This window comes from Lepisma saccharinum, chromosome 8, assembly GCF_977018435.1.
Source record: "Lepisma saccharinum chromosome 8, izLepSacc3.1, whole genome shotgun sequence".
NCBI classification, from domain to species: Eukaryota; Metazoa; Arthropoda; class Insecta; order Zygentoma; family Lepismatidae; genus Lepisma; species Lepisma saccharinum.
This window is the reverse complement of record NC_139236.1, coordinates 91497931-91516170: the sequence shown is the minus strand read 5'-3', so window position 1 is coordinate 91516170 and position 18240 is coordinate 91497931. Positions and strand designations below refer to the sequence as shown.

Below are 18240 nucleotides of genomic sequence, written 5' to 3'. Positions count from 1 at the left end.
TAATCAACAGTGAACAGTTTCACTCTGTAAAGAAAGAAATAGCGACACTTGCTCGGATATGGTTTTCACAAGATTATGAAGTGAATTAAAACAATAAGAAAATCAGGATTTGTCCACCAGCCGTATTTGTGAAGGAGCGTTCTCGAATACATTAGTAAACTGTAGAATGAGCAGGGGTGCTGAAGCGTTGCAAGGGAGGGAGTGAGAGAGGCAGGAGGCATCGTCGGTCGTGTTCGTTCGATGGAAAACCTCTCGTCATGTGATGCCTCGCTCACTCCCTATCATCGCAGAAGAAACGAGAGGTGGTTATGCGAAAGCGATGACATTTATCCAACACCCCCAGTTCATTTCTATCTTAATTTTTTTTTTTATGTTTCAATGCAAGAGGCTTCCTCTGATGCTACTCTGTTGCTTTTGAGGTGCATTGTACAGGCGGGAAGTTTGCATCGCACGAAGCATTCATCGGCCTCCATGCAACAGAGTAGCACCAGAGGGAGCCTCTTGCATTGAAACATAAAAAAATTAATTAAAATACAAAAGAACTGGGGGTGTTGGTTAATGAATCTTGCGAAAACTATATCCGAGCAAGTGTGGCTACTTTTTCTTTACAAAATGTAGTTATTTTAATATAAAAAATGTAGTGCGCCCCAAAGGAAAACTCGCATAAAACAAATCAAACAAAACATGAATCATTAATAGGACTTTCTTTAAAGTTTGGATCGCATGAAAGCAGACCTTTTGCGAATCAACTCGACAGATTTAAACCTATGGAAACAATATCTAAATAAGACGAAAACAAGGCAAAGATGCGGAAGGAAGCAAGAGAGAGAGAGAAGGGGAGGATGAAAATCTGAAGCAGCTCTCTTAAAGTATCCAATTAGGAAAATCCTTTTAAAGTGTTCCTAAACCCCTTTTAGCCCGGGGAAACATGAAATTCAACCCTTCAGCATGCTAATTCGGTTCTTGTTGAATCGGAGAACTCTATAGCTGAACTGATGAAAAATTTCATATATATGTATATTATCCCCGTTCGTCCTTCCACACGCAACACTGCGACATGTGACTTTTTTGGCTTCATTATTCTCATATAAAAGGGATTTACACATAACGATGCACCAGAAAAAAACAAATATCGATTACTCAATATTAATACGGACCCACTTTCAATGCAGATAGGAGGAAAATTATACTACATTAAATTGAATATCACGTCATCTTTGCTTGCATTTTCAAATCAGATCATCTGCCTATGTTGCGGAACCAATATATATCGATAGTCAATATTTCACTGTTTTACTTTATACCCATTCTATTTTACAGCATCACTTTTTCCTCAAAATAAGGTTTCGTTCTAAAGGGAACGTCTAATACAGAACAAAGGCTTCATGAATGATTGAAGGGTTGCCAATAACACTTTTTTGATCGATAAAGTCGTTGAAAAAATAAAAGTGTTTTTGGTTGTAAATATTCTCGTATTTCAATTCGGAATTATCTTGTATAACCAGCAAAACCGTTTCTCTAATAAAGCTTAAGTAACACGAAGTTATTTTTAAAATAAGGCTGTTATTTTTCGCCATTAAAACCGTGAACATATACCGTGCGTCCATTTCGATCTGCAGCCGAGAGATCGGGAGAAGCGTGGCGGGCGGCACTGACGGAGATGCCGACATTTGCGGCCTGAAATGCCCGCTTATTTTTATGGACATATGCAGACATTTATATAAATATTGCAAAACGAGCACTAACCTGTGTTATAAGAGTATGGTTTTAATTTTAGTAGCTTAGTGACTGTACGTGCGATGATTTTGACACGCCCACCTCTTGTGAAACACGGCGTAGAGGTTTGTTTGGAGAACGTTCTAACGCTGCACCAATATCATCGAGTTTTGCTTCGGTTAGAATCCGCCGTTTTTGCTTAGGTGTTTTAAAATTTAACGATACAGTTTCTCGTAATTTAAGGACAAGATGTCTAACCGTATCTCTGTGTGGAGTTGAAACGCATGGGAATTTCTGTACAAATTACCTACACACGTCTCGACACGAGTTTGTTTTCACGTAAGTGTCATACATAAAAAATCTTTGTTCTAACGTGAATCTTGCGGCTGGCATTCCAATCGTCTCACTGACACGTCACACATACACACTACAATAACACAAACAAGTAACTGCAAGTAACCAAGAATAACACTCTTGCGCACAGTACTAAATTAACACTCTCTTCGTTTACATTGCTCGCCACTATATTTACAACTCTGTCTTCATCTAGTCGCGAAGGAACAAAAAACTCGAGCTCGGAGATTTCGGATTGCAAGGAAGCTCACGAACACTATTGACTTTTAACGGTTTCTTCTACAGCGTAATCTTGATACAGTGTTGCACATTCAAAACGTCCAAACGATCCCCATCGGCACAAAACTCTTTCAAGGATATAAACTTAAGCAGGACGTTACTGGTCAAAACTATGATTAAAATGTTTTATTATCTGTGGCTCTTAACATCGTTTCTAAAGCGTATTTTTTTGTGTATATAAGAGCAGAACTTGGATGAATTGCAGAAGAACGTTTGCGTGTTATAACACAGGTTAGTGATCGTTTTGCAATATTTATATAAATGTCTGCATATGTCTATAAAAATAAGCGGGCATTACAGGCCGCAAATGTCGGCATCTCCGTCAGCGCCGTCCGCCACGCTTCTCCAGATCTCTCGGCTGCAGATCGAAATGAACGCACGGTAGGTAAGGGCAGGTAAGGTTTCCCGTGCATATAGCACCGCGCCATGAAGGAATGGGGGGGGGGGGGTAAGGCCTCGCACATTCTCGATCTCGCCACTTTGGAGGTGATGTGATCAGCACCACGCTCTGGTCGGCCTTACACCCCAGAGTTGTCCTCGGGTACCCATGATTTGAGGCTGGGTGAGTCCCGGAACCGCTTTATGCAGGTACAAGGCCGGAAAAATTCCGACCTTAGTTCACCCACCACGGGAATCAAGGTCTCTCGCATGGCAATCAAAGTAGAGGGGGTAGGTTAGAAAGTTGGGGGAGGGAGTGGCAGGGTGCACTGTAGGGGCTCCAAAAACCCATCTCGCCCGGTGAAAATTTTATCTTGAGCCGCATCCAACCGTCATTGCTACAGCCTAACGCACGTACAGAAACATGAGCGCGTGTATGGCCCCCTTTATGTTAAATATCCTAAGACGCTATACAACCATGAGCGTTATCATTGTACCAAAAAGTATTAAAAAAGCTCCCAATTTCCAGGAATAAAGTTCAAACTTATGAACTTCCTTATGAGAGAAAATACCGTGGACTTAACACCAAATGCGTTAAGGCTTATTATCATATATTGTAAGCTATTTTTACTATAACCGAGACAAGAGACGATATAATGGTTGACTCGAATTACGAGGTCGAGATTATCCTTGTAAGGAATGGGGGGGGGAGCTGTGTAACGTTAACACTTTCTCGTAAGATGGCTTTACGTTACAGCATCCTCCCCCTCCCCCCTCTTGCAGCTTTGGAGAATCTTCCAGCAACTCCACTCATCAAGGGGCAGAAAAATGGTGATAAGGCAGCTTCCCATTCTCGACACGTACTGGGATCTCGAGACCAAAACGTTGCCTGGTTTAACATCTCCGCCGTCGGTTCCCGCGCGCAGGGCCATTCCGTCGCTCCGGGGCCGCGAGTGAGGCTCATTTTCCAACGGGGAGACGTTCGGCATACGAGATATCTCCGCGCATCGGAGTTTCGGAGAGAAGCGGCGAACTCGGATGAGACGGATCACTCATATAATTTTCGGAAGGAAGCCGACATCTTGTTACCGCGAGGCTGAAGGGAATCTGGGAAGTTCCGGTGGAAAGTGAAACCGGGGATGGGTTCACTTCGAGCTGACCTTGCTTACAGGATCGGCATGATACTTCGAGGGTCTCTCCGATAGAGCAGCGGTAACTCTGTCGTTGGAGGCAAAGGGTACCTGGTTATATACCCTTCTAATTGCAATTCGGTTACATGTTACACGTTTTGAAACGAATCTCGGTTACAGCTGCTTGTTTTGATGTGAAATTCAGTTACAGCTGCTCGTTTTGAATTAAAATTTGGTTACAGCTGCACGTTTTGATGTGAAATTCCGTTACACCTGCTCGTCTTGATGTGAAATTCCGTTACACCTGCTCGTCTTGATGTGAAATTCCGTTACACCTGCTCGTCTTGATGTGAAATTCCGTTACACCTGCTCGTCTTGATGTGAAATTCAGTTACACCTGCTCGTCTTGATGTGAAATTCAGTTACACCTGCTCGTTTTGATGTGAAATTCAGTTACAACTGCTCGTTTTGATGTGAAATTCAGTTACACCTGCTCGTTTTGATGTGAAATTCAGTTACACCTGCTCGTTTTGATGTGAAATCCAGTTACACCTGCTCGTTTTGATGTGAAATTCAGTTACACCTGCTCGTTTTGATGTGAAATTCAGTTACACCTGCTCGTTTTCATGTGAAATTCCGTTACACCTGCTCGTTTTGATGTGAAATTAGGTTCCAGCTGCACGTTTCGATGTGAAATTCAGTTACAGCTGTACGTTTTGATGTGAAATTCAGTTACAGCTGCACGTTTTGATGTGAAATTACGTCAAAGCGGCTCGTTTTGATGTGAAATTAAGTCAAAACGGCTCGTTTTGATGTGAAATTCCGTTATAGCAGCTCGTTTTGATGTGAAATTCCGTTAAAGCGGCTCGTTTTGATGTGAAATTCCATTAAAGCGGCTCGTTTTGATGTGAAATTCCGTTAAAGCGGCTCGTTTTGATGTGAAATTCCGTTAAAGCGGCTCGTTTTGATGTGAAATTAGGTTACAGCTGCTCGTTTTGATGTGAAATTCAGTTACAGCTGGTAGTTTTGATGTGAAATTCGGTCTCCGTTACTCTTTCTGAAAAACTAAATATGCTGACCAAGGCAGTAATTTATTTTATTATAAAACATAAACTAACGTAACGTTTCAACCTTCTAGCAAGGTCTTCTTCAGACTCTGTATCAAGTACAAAAGTCCAAGACTTTTGTACTTGATACAGAGTCTGAAGAAGACCTTGCTAGAAGGTTGAAACGTTACGTTAGTTTATGTTTTATAATAAAATAAATTACTGCCTTGGTCAGCATATTTAGTTTTTCATAATCATGGAAACAAGGCTTAATGGAGTTATAATCTTTCTGAAATGAAATTCAGTTGCTACATTCTAAAGACGATAAGTGCTAGGAAGGAAAAGAGGAGTTGCAATCTAAAATACACTAATAGAAACAAATGGCTTTAAAAGATAAAGAAGCATTAAAGAAGAAGAAAGCAGGCACTAGGAAGGAAGAGAGAATCATTAAATGATAAGACTGCACTGAAGGAAGAAACATCTGATTTTTGGGAAACCTACAAGTCTGTAGCATTCAAACTTCCTCGACCATTCCAGCCAATATTTCCTCAATCATGGCTTTCTTCACCGCAACGCAGGGAGCCAGACAACGATACACAGTCAACCAGTATCTATTTCTTTCTTCTCCCCTCCCACCTCCCTGCAATCCCCATTTTCCTATTCCTTCAGGAAACCAACAAGGGTGATCTTCCAACCTTCACCCCGAGAGCATCAAATCGCATAAATTCCCCATTTCCTGTCTTCGATCGCAGGCCAGCCAGTGATATTTCGGCGCCTGTATGGAGCGCTTGGGGAGCATTGAAGAGGGTTATTCTGGGAAATTAGATACGTAAAACTTTTCATAGCTGATGCTTTGTTTAATTCGTAGTCTTTGCTTGTAATATTACCGGTTTTTATAATTATTACTCACCACTCAGTGTTTGAATGATGTTTTAGGGTTGCATCAGCCACGTGGCTATGTTCACTCACCATGCCATACACGGACAAGTACACAAGAGACCATGGCGAACTATCAGATTATGGATAATTGGATTTCAAACTATCCGGCATCGGTCTTTTAAAGTAAGCCAGAGTCTTTAAATTTTGCATTACGTGTAGCTAAGTATCACAAGGTGTGCACTAATTCGAAAAGAATACTAATTCTATACCTTCTCACTCTGCATGTCTTGCATATTCAATAAATGAAAAAGAAACTCCAAGCTTTGGTACACAGGTATGTGTCAGTTCTATACGGCTTCCATTCAGCAGCAACTAAAAGTCTGGCAGAAGCATCTAAAACCAGTTTGGCAGGAAGCATCTAAAACCAGTTTGGCGGGAAGCATCTAAAACCAGTTTGGCGGGAAGCATCTAAAACCAGCTTGGCGGGAAGCATCTAAAACCAGCTTGGCGGGAAGCATCTAAAACCAGTTTGGCGGGAAGCATCTAAAACCAGTTTGGCGGGAAGCATCTAAAACCAGTTTGGCGGGAAGCATCTAAAACCAGTTTGGCGGGAAGCATCTAAAACCAGTTTGGCGGGAAGCATCTAAAACCAGTTTGGCGGGAAGCATCTAAAACCAGTTTGGCGGGAAGCATCTAAAACCAGTTTGGCGGGAAGCATCTAAAACCAGTTTGGCGGGAAGCATCTAAAACCAGTTTGGCGGGAAGCATCTAAAACCAGTTTGGCGGGAAGCATCTAAAACCAGTTTGGCGGGAAGAATCTAAAACCAGTTTGGCGGGAAGCATCTAAAACCAGTTTGGCGGGAAGCATCTAAAAACAGTTTGGTGGGAAGCATCTAAAAACAGTTTGGTGGGAAGCATCTAAAAACAGTTTGGCGGGAAGCATCTAAAAACAGTTTGGCGGGAAGCATCTAAAAACAGTTTGGCGGGAAGCATCTAAAAACAGTTTGGCGGGAAGCATCTAAAAACAGTTTGGCGGGAAGCATCTAAAAAAGGTTTGGCAGAAGCATCTAAAAAGATTTTGCAGAAACATCTCAAAGTGGGTCTGGTGAGGGGCTGCTAACAACCACTAAAACTAATTGCTTATACTCTAAACCTAGCCCTCCTAACCCACAATTCCGATTAGTTCTAATGATGTATATGTGATGAGGTTAGGAGGTACAGGTTTACAGCTCTTAAGACATTAGTTTTGGTGGCTGTTAGCTGCTAGTAGTGGTCCACTCCAAACCCATCTCAAAGTCAGATAGCAGCAACGTAAAGTCAGGCAGATGCAACTAAAACACTGATAGCAAGCACTTTAAAACAGCAAAATGAAGGAATGATTCTAATCGACTATTTTATTTACAGTGAAAGCAAAGGACAGCGTAAAGTGGTCTCAAATTCATAGAAACTTTCACTTGTACGCCAGCATATCACAAACATATTATCATCACCCAATTTAGCAACAAGAACTAATTGTAACGATTTAAATCATTCCTTGATTACTTACTGAAAATTCTGGATTGTGGTTGGTATAACCCCTTTGAGAGGAATACTCAGCTCGGGAGGCTTCAAAGCAAGATGATTGTTGTAGTCGATGGACACGGAGTAAGGGAGCTGTAAAAGAGAGAACAACAGATTGTAACAAGATGTTTTAGATGTACAGTGAACATCAACATTAATCGTATATATTTTGAAGGAGTGCAAATCGCATTACATAACGTGCCAGGATATATCCTATTATGAAATACCGATTTCGTCAATGACCAAACGGAACTATATTGTTGTCAATGATGTATTTTTCCCTTGAGTTACTACTACTTCAGAGTAACTTTAAGAAGGAGAAACATGATCTTTCCGGAACCACTCCCCCCCAATTATTTTTGACACCGAGTGTACATCATTTTGCTACGAGGATGAATGTAAATTTACGAGACCTAGGAGGCGGGATACGCACTCAATATAACCCTCTGTGGTTTTCTTTGTCTATTTGTGTTCGTGACTGTACCTTCATTCGCTTCGATATAATCGCCACTCATCATCATGTCGATTAGCGAAAAGTCAAGTATGTTCCTTAAATTGATAATAAAAACGTATTTTTTTATTTTTAGCTCCTTTTCTGTCACTTTTGGTTAATCGCAACGATGAGGATGAGATATGATGAATTTAAATCAATGAAGGTACACTCACAAAGAACACTCATCCCCAGACCGTGAATCGAACCCTGGAGCTTAGGTGGCGAGATCGTCTACCACCAAGCCTTCAATAAAGTTAAACAACGTGCAAGAAATGTTAAATACGTTTTGGGCAAATTCCATGCATTGTATAGGTTTGACTGATTTAATCTTTTGGTTCATTTTACTTCACTTTTCAGCCACGTTTGGGTAATCACAGATGAGGATGAAATTGGTGAAGGGACTCTCAGAAAGAACATCCATGCTCAGGTCGGGATTCGAACCGGGACCCCTGGTGCCGTAGCGCTCTACTTTAACCACTCCTCCACGGAACACATGTGTGTTTGAAGAATTGTTTAAAGCACACTTTTGTACAGATAGGCTAATCGGGACTTAACCTACAGTTTAAAGAGGGATCCGAACCACTGTACGCCACCACAGGGTATCGAACCCGGGACCTCTTGATTACAAGGCGGTGACGTTACCAGTAACCATAGAGGAGGCATATTTCATGTGTGTGCGTGTGTTAACAGTCTTAACACGTACGAGAAACCTCAGAGAAAATGAACGAAAGCAGATCTCTTCCCAGGGGGAGAAGCTGGTAATTTCCAGTTGGAATGGGGACGAATTAAGGAAAAAAGAATACAGGGACGATATACGTGCGAGACTTGTATCGCACTTGTACAACGCATCCTCTGCATTATTCATGGCGAGGTAGTTCGCAGCTGTCCCTCTTATGGCAAGTGACCTCATTCGTGCCCCTCTCGCAGCTGTTGCTTGTTTAACGTCGGCTGCAAACACTCGCACACCTCCCATTGATTCTCCGGTCACGTGATCAGAAGCGAGATGCCGAGGCGGCAATGGTTATCGCATCCTCCTTCTGGGATCACTCATCTCCATATGTCCTTTCTTCCTTAGGAGAGCGCTTTGAATGCACCAGTTCATAGCACAAACTTCCTGTGCTTGTTTCGAAGCTCCCATAGCCGAATAGGTCTCCGACCTTTGGTGCAAGCGGTCCCGGGTTCGATCCCCGACGAGAACATTTCTGTGTTACTTGACAGGTATAGTACTGGACAACGGCGATGGATCGCCAGCCAATCAGTTTTCGAAATGTCACCCTCTTTGAAAACCTGCTACAAGATTCCAAATTCTCAAAATCTGCGTCTGCTAAGATTTCCGTCTAGAATATTTGTGTAGGTTGTTTTCGAAGTTTGTAGCTTGGCTATTGTGTTTGCCAACAGTGAAAGCAGACCATACGGTGATTCTAGACCAGTGATTCTCAACCACCGGGACGCGAGAGGTCCTCCTGAAGTTTGAGACTTGCAGCCCGAGCTGACAACTACCTGGGGCGCGATTCACGAACCGTTAGTAGTCCGATATGTGGTCTAATATGTAGCCACGTCAGGCTTGTGGTCAAATTTGTAGTCATTTCCTGAATTTGCAATTCTTGAAACTGTCTACAGCGGTCTACAGGCTACAGTTAACTACATATCGGGCCATAGTTGTGGACAGTTCTTGTAGGACCCTTTTTAACCCTCCTAGAGCGGGCTACAGAGAACTACATTCGTCATATTCATGGAAAGATCGCCTTTCGTTCGGTCTTCACCAGCGATAATAGGAATTCCTTTCTCGTCAGCGCTGGTAAGAAATCGAAGCCTCCAGATTTGAATTCCAACGGTTGGGTCAGTCATAATTGGAATGTCTTGGTGTCCGAAATGGAACACGCCGATGAAAATCACACTTACCATACTAATCCAGAAGATTCCACTAGATCGTTGTCAAATAATTTAAACCAAATGTTATAATTTGCCAACAAGACTACACATAATCGAACTAATGCTCTCTATCATTATGGTAAGAAAAAAGATAAAGTGCTCCCCTGTGCATAGCACTACGCCATCAAGGCGTATAGGGGGTGTGGGGGTAACGATCCCCACACTCTCTTCATCCGGTTGTGATTGGGGTGATGTGATCAGCACCACGCCCCTGACCACCTTTACCCCCCAGGGTTTCCCCCAGGTTCCAATGTTATTCGACGCTGGGTGGGCGCCGGGGCCGCTTCCATTGTTAGAAAAGTTCCCGGATTTGAACCGGCCGGGGATCGAACCCGCGACCTTTAGCATGGTAGTCAGACGCATTACCGACTGAGCCACCGCGGCTTAATTTATTTATTAGTATTACATTTTAAGGCTACATATTAATTAACGTAGAAAGTTAAAGATTCAAAAATTAAGAGTGAAATTGTTCAGATCGGAGCATCGACTTTTAAAAAACGAATTTACCAGGCCACAGGCTCACGAACTGTGAGAACTATCACAGGGTGTACCAGGTCTTCCACGTATTACGCCCAATTGTCAACCTCACTTCCACGTAGTACACCCTGGACTGTGAATAACGAGGCTCTGGCGACTGGTCCTATGGCCAGTATAATTCTGTGTGTTGTCCTCGGTTTGGTCGCTATATGTGCTGAGTGACTCAACTTTTAACCAGTCAGAAAATTTTAAAGATTTTAGTTACAACACGGCATTACAGTTATGCTATTTTAGTTATGGTAAGGGGCTGGACCCCGTATAGTGTGACGGGTGCAAAATAGCCTTAGTGCTGACGCACCCAAAAAATTTAAATTCAAAATCAAATCAAAGCGATAGCGCAAAATTGAACTGTGAAAAGTACACGATATTACAGGGTGTATCAAAAAGTAAGGTGAATTTCTCTGTAAAACTCAGAGTTTTTTGTGTAGCTAATTAATTTTTTTGTATGTGTCAGATACCATGAAACAATGAAGAGATAAATTCCATCTTAAACCAAAAGGATATAGTAAGATTTATTAAAGCCAGAAGAATTAGTTGGATGGGTCATATAGAACGTATGAATAAGGATAGAATGCCGCGAAGAATCATGTATGAGAGAATGTACTCCACAAGAAGAAGAGGCAGACCCAAACTAAGATGGCGGGATAGTGTCGTACAAGATCTACAAAGAATGGGAGTCCATGGATGGAGGGAGAAGATATTGGACCGAAATGCTTGGAGGCTGATAGTGCAGGAGGCCAAAGCTCACCCAGAGCTGTAGAGCCAATTGGTAAGGTAAGTAAGATACCAAGGTGATGCAAGTCTGACGACAATTACAGTCTTCTACGTCAACCCGTCTGGTACCTACAGCAATTCAAAGATGGCGGAACGACTTGAACATTACTCCAAGGAGGAGGTGCGCGGTGTTATTCGTTTTTTATGAGCCAAGGGAAAGAAACCGTCTGAAATTCATCGAGAATTGTTGGAGGTCTATGGAGAGTGTTATGTCGCAGAAACAAGTGTATGTGTGGTGTAACTCATTTGCAAGTGGTAGGAGTAGTGTGACAGATGATGACAGAAGTGGCAGACCAGCAACGTCCATCACCGACAGCAATGTGTGTGACGTGGATGCGACGATTCGTGAAGACAGAAGAGTCAGGTTGCGTGACATTGCTGATGCATTGAACATCTCATATGGTTCAGTGAGGAGTATCGTCCATGACCAACTTGGCTTCAGGAAAGTGTGTGCGCGCTGGGTGCCCAAAAACTGAGTGAGGACCACCGAATGGGCATTTCCCTGGCCCACCTCACACTATATGCCCACGAAGGCAGTGGTTCCTATGTCAAATTTTAGTGTGATACCATGTGTCAAACATACTACAGTTTCATATTTTTTTCTATACACGTTTTTCAATAAATCGAAAATTCAACTTACTTTTTGATACACCCTTGAGAAGCAAAAAATGTCTCACAAAACATTGGGTCGCAATCACTGGTGCGTGTTAGTTCATTCTGCACGAGTCTCAAATTTCGTTGTTCCCAATAGCTACCGCTGCGCCACCTCCCGTGTCTTCAGGCAAGCAATGAAACTGCACTAGAATATCCAACGATGGATCACAGTGGTTATGCTGTAAGGGGCTGTGGATGTTCTTTAACGAAAGAACCGACATCCTCTGTAACAAATCCGACAGTCAGGTCTGAAACGTCTCCGAGTGTTTCCAATAAAGACTCCATCACGACGTCAGTGTTAAATCGCCGTAAACGCAGACACTAAAAAAACATTATTGAACGACACCGATGCTCAAATGTTCCCGAAATGGCTTCCCTTTCGCCGGGGTTATGGAGGCCTCCTCGATAAAAGGGAAGAAGCGAAATCTGTTGGCAAAGCCGTCGGCGTAACTGTTGACAATCGACGATCCTCCTTCGGCAGCGTCATAAAAAAAAAAGAGTGTGTCTTGTGAGAGTGCAGGAAATGAAGTGACTTTTACAGTTCGTATCAAAAGACCTGGCTCTCCAATAATCTTCTCTCGACGCCACTCATCTCCCGTTCGGATCGATATATCGAATTTCGAAAGTCGAGAACGGCGCGTAAAGTCTTTCAATTGGAGACGATAACAAGTTTTCCCAACTTCATTTTGTCCTCCCTGTCTACTCATCCCGAAGATGTGGTTGCGAGCAATCGTAACCGTTTATTTGCAACACATCTTTGGACCTCACCAATGGCATAGTTGCCTTGTAATGAAGGGGTCACGGGTTCGATCCCCGGTGCTGAAGCACTGCGAGGAGTTCGGAACTGTAGATTCAGTCGCGAATAACCTATCCGTGCATAAAATGGACTTAAACTAGATACTGCACCCCTTTACAGTCTTATTATTGTTTCCCCCACCTGCCACCATGAAATAGTTAGGCAGTACCTCATATTCTATTTCATGCAGCCAATCAACAGCCTTATCATTGTTTCCTTGCCTGTCGCCATGAAATAGTTAGGCAATACCTCATATTCTATTTCCTGCAGCCACTCAACAGCCTTATCATTGTTTCCTTGCCTGTCGCCATGAAATAGTTAGGCAATACCTCATATTCTATTTCCTGCAGCCACTCAACAGCCTTATCATTGTTTCCTTGCCTGTCGCCATGAAATAGTTAGGCAATACCTCATATTCTATTTCATGCAGCCAATCAACAGCCTTATCATTGTTTCCTTGCCTGTCGCCATGAAATAGTTAGGCAATACCTCATATTCTATTTCATGCAGCCAATCAACAGCCTTATCATTGTTTCCTTGCCTGTCGCCATGAAATAGTTAGGCAATACCTCATATTCTATTTCATGCAGCCAATCAACAGTCTTATCATTGTTTCATCGCCTGTCGCCATGAAATAGTTAGGCAATACCTCATATTCTATTTCCTGCAGCCACTCAACAGCCTTATCATTGTTTCCTTGCCTGTCGCCATGAAATAGTTAGGCAATACCTCATATTCTATTTCCTGCAGCCACTCAACAGCCTTATCATTGTTTCCTTGCCTGTCGCCATGAAATAGTTAGGCAATACCTCATATTCTATTTCATGCAGCCAATCAACAGCCTTATCATTGTTTCCTTGCCTGTCGCCATGAAATAGTTAGGCAATACCTCATATTCTATTTCATGCAGCCAATCAACAGCCTTATCATTGTTTCCTTGCCTGTCGCCATGAAATAGTTAGGCAATACCTCATATTCTATTTCCTGCAGCCACTCAACAGCCTTATCATTGTTTCCTTGCCTGTCGCCATGAAATAGTTAGGCAATACCTCATATTCTATTTCCTGCAGCCACTCAACAGCCTTATCATTGTTTCCTTGCCTGTCGCCATGAAATAGTTAGGCAATACCTCATATTCTATTTCATGCAGCCAATCAACAGCCTTATCATTGTTTCCTTGCCTGTCGCCATGAAATAGTTAGGCAATACCTCATATTCTATTTCATGCAGCCAATCAACAGCCTTATCATTGTTTCCTTGCCTGTCGCCATGAAATAGTTAGGCAATACCTCATATTCTATTTCATGCAGCCAATCAACAGCCTTATCATTGTTTCCTTGACTGTCGCCATGAAATAGTTAGGCAATACCTCATATTCTATTTCCTGCAGCCACTCAACAGCCTTATCATTGTTTCCTTGCCTGTCGCCATGAAATAGTTAGGCAATACCTCATATTCTATTTCCTGCAGCCACTCAACAGCCTTATCATTGTTTCCTTGCCTGTCGCCATGAAATAGTTAGGCAATACCTCATATTCTATTTCATGCAGCCAATCAACAGCCTTATCATTGTTTCCTTGCCTGTCGCCATGAAATAGTTAGGCAATACCTCATATTCTATTTCATGCAGCCAATCAACAGCCTTATCATTGTTTCCTTGCCTGTCGCCATGAAATAGTTAGGCAATACCTCATATTCTATTTCATGCAGCCAATCAACAGTCTTATCATTGTTTCATCGCCTGTCGCCATGAAATAGTTAGGCAATACCTCATATTCTATTTCCTGCAGCCACTCAACAGCCTTATCATTGTTTCCTTGCCTGTCGCCATGAAATAGTTAGGCAATACCTCATATTCTATTTCCTGCAGCCACTCAACAGCCTTATCATTGTTTCCTTGCCTGTCGCCTTGAAATAGTTAGGCAATACCTCATATTCTATTTCATGCAGCCAATCAACAGCCTTATCATTGTTTCCTTGCCTGTCGCCATGAAATAGTTAGGCAATACCTCATATTCTATTTCATGCAGCCAATCAACAGCCTTATCATTGTTTCCTTGCCTGTCGCCATGAAATAGTTAGGCAATACCTCATATTCTATTTCCTGCAGCCACTCAACAGCCTTATCATTGTTTCCTTGCCTGTCGCCATGAAATAGTTAGGCAATACCTCATATTCTATTTCCTGCAGCCACTCAACAGCCTTATCATTGTTTCCTTGCCTGTCGCCATGAAATAGTTAGGCAATACCTCATATTCTATTTCATGCAGCCAATCAACAGCCTTATCATTGTTTCCTTGCCTGTCGCCATGAAATAGTTAGGCAATACCTCATATTCTATTTCATGCAGCCAATCAACAGCCTTATCATTGTTTCCTTGCCTGTCGCCATGAAATAGTTAGGCAATACCTCATATTCTATTTCATGCAGCCAATCAACATTCTTATCATTGTTTCATCGCCTGTCGCCATGAAATAGTTAGGCAATACCTCATATTCTATTTCCTGCAGCCACTCAACAGCCTTATCATTGTTTCCTTGCCTGTCGCCATGAAATAGTTAGGCAATACCTCATATTCTATTTCCTGCAGCCACTCAACAGCCTTATCATTGTTTCCTTGCCTGTCGCCATGAAATAGTTAGGCAATACCTCATATTCTATTTCATGCAGCCAATCAACAGCCTTATCATTGTTTCCTTGCCTGTCGCCATGAAATAGTTAGGCAATACCTCATATTCTATTTCATGCAGCCAATCAACAGCCTTATCATTGTTTCCTTGCCTGTCGCCATGAAATAGTTAGGCAGTACCTCATATTCTATTTCATGCAGCCAATCAACAGCCTTATCATTGTTTCCTTGCCTGTCGCCATGAAATAGTTAGGCAATACCTCATATTCTATTTCCTGCAGCCACTCAACAGCCTTATCATTGTTTCCTTGCCTGTCGCCATGAAATAGTTAGGCAATACCTCATATTCTATTTCATGCAGCCAATCAACAGCCTTATCATTGTTTCCTTGCCTGTCGCCATGAAATAGTTAGGCAATACCTCATATTCTATTTCATGCAGCCAATCAACAGCCTTATCATTGTTTCCTTGCCTGTCGCCATGAAATAGTTAGGCAGTACCTCATATTCTATTTCATGCAGCCAATCAACAGCCTTATCATTGTTTCCTTGCCTGTCGCCATGAAATAGTTAGGCAATACCTCATATTCTATTTCCTGCAGCCACTCAACAGCCTTATCATTGTTTCCTTGCCTGTCGCCATGAAATAGTTAGGCAATACCTCATATTCTATTTCATGCAGCCAATCAACAGCCTTATCATTGTTTCCTTGCCTGTCGCCATGAAATAGTTAGGCAATACCTCATATTCTATTTCATGCAGCCACTCAACAGCCTTATCATTGTTTCCTTGCCTGTCGCCATGAAATAGTTAGGCAATACCTCATATTCTATTTCATGCAGCCAATCAACAGCCTTATCATTGTTTCCTTGCCTGTCGCCATGAAATAGTTAGGCAATACCTCATATTCTATTTCATGCAGCCAATCAACAGCCTTATCATTGTTTCCTTGCCTGTCGCCATGAAATAGTTAGGCAATACCTCATATTCTATTTCATGCAGCCAATCAACAGCCTTATCATTGTTTCCTTGCCTGTCGCCATGAAATAGTTAGGCAGTACCTCATATTCTATTTCATGCAGCCAATCAACAGCCTTATCATTGTTTCCTTGCCTGTCGCCATGAAATAGTTAGGCAATACCTCATATTCTATTTCCTGCAGCCACTCAACAGCCTTATCATTGTTTCCTTGCCTGTCGCCATGAAATAGTTAGGCAATACCTCATATTCTATTTCATGCAGCCAATCAACAGCCTTATCATTGTTTCCTTGCCTGTCGCCATGAAATAGTTAGGCAATACCTCATATTCTATTTCATGCAGCCAATCAACAGCCTTATCATTGTTTCCTTGCCTGTCGCCATGAAATAGTTAGGCAATACCTCATATTCTATTTCATGCAGCCAATCAACAGTCTTATCATTGTTTCATCGCCTGTCGCCATGAAATAGTTAAGCAATACCTCACATTATACTTCATTTAGCCACTGAACAGCCTTATCATTGTTTCCTCATCTGTCGCAATGAAATATTTAGACAAGTACTTTAATTTCCTTCAGCCACTATACAGTCTATTATTTTATTCTTTTCTCAGTCTGCCACCATGAAATAGTTAAGAAATATTTCCAATTCGATATCCTCCAACGGTCTTATTTTCCGCTATCTGCCACCACAAAGTAGTTAGTCAACATCTCGCGTTAAATATTCTTCATCCACTCTAGAGAGAGAGAGAGTACCTTACGGAGACCACTGCTGCTGCCATCTGGTAGTGGGTGCGAAGAAGAGCCGATCGCACTTTCCATTAGGAAATGAGAAGTGATTTATGTCCGGAAGATTAGCCTAGCAGAGAACCACACCCAGAGAGATTTCCTTTTTATCCGGGATGGATCGGCAGTGCTTAAAAGGCGGAAAGAAGCGAGGGCCAATCGAACAGATATACACAGAGATAACAAAGAAACCGAGCGCCAGATCAACATAATACCGTTGCAGCCACTTGAGGCCCCAGGGGCAAGGACAACGTAGCTGCACTTTCACTTCTACTCAGACAACACTCAATTTCTTCAACCATTCTCGTTTTCACACATTACTTCCTTTATAATCTTCTTGCATTATCCTGTGATAAAATAAACACACTCCACACATTCCATTTCTACTAAGTTAAACATTGAATACACTGCAAATATCTCTATCCTCACGGAAACAAAAGAAGGCGGCGGATTTTGCACTGTTGCAGTAATATAATGTACACGATACAAAAATGACATCTATGCTTGTCGGAAGAAAATCAGGGATGACAATGATCTATTGCTATGCTCCGAGTAGGTAACACTGTCCTCACACAATCCTCATGGTTAAAACCACATGCCCTAATAATTTCATACATATGGAACGATTCTTCAGCTTCGCCAATATACCTCGAGGTCCTTCTGGAAGGGTTAAGAGATAAGACACAGAGGGAGATAAGAGGAGAGAAATAAGGAGAAAAGAAATGGCAAAGAAATAAGAATTATACAGATATTAGAATAGAAAGAATAAGCGAATGATTGAACTGTTAGGCGAAAGAGGTAGTGCTAGTGAGGCAAATAGTGGAAATATACATGAAGAGATAAGAGGGTGAGTGGAGATAGATATTAAGAGAGAAACACTGAAAGAAAGATTCATGAAGAGATAGAGATTGAGTGAGAGATTCACGAAGAGATAGAGATTGAGTGAGAGATTCACGAAGAGATAGAGATTGAGTGAGAGATTCACGAAGATATAGAGATTGAGTGAGAGATTCATGAATAAATAAAGATTGAGAGAGATTCATGAAGAGATGAAGAATGAGTGAAAGATTCATGAAGAGATGAAGAATGAGTGAAAGATTCATGAAGATATAACGACTGAGCGAGAGATTCGTGAAGAGATAAAGACTGAGCGAGAGATTCATGAAGAGATAAAGACTGAGCGATACATTCGTGAAGAGATAAAGAATGTGCGAGAGATTCATGAAGAGAGAAAGAATGAGCGAGAGATTCATGAAGAGAGAAAGAATGAGCGAGAGATTCATGAAGAGAGAAAGACTGAGCGAGTTATACATGAAGAGA

General features: G+C 42.0%; 1 protein-coding gene across 1 annotated transcript in view; it reads right to left on the bottom strand.

Annotated features, from left to right (window-relative positions):
• Positions 1–18240, bottom strand: part of LOC145991298 (tyrosine-protein kinase RYK-like) — a 308147-nt gene that overhangs the window by 90245 nt on the left and 199662 nt on the right. Inside the window, exon 3 of the mRNA XM_083127287.1 lies at positions 7329–7435. Coding sequence (XP_082983413.1) covers positions 7329–7435 — 107 coding nt within the window. The remainder of the gene's footprint in view (positions 1–7328; positions 7436–18240) is intronic.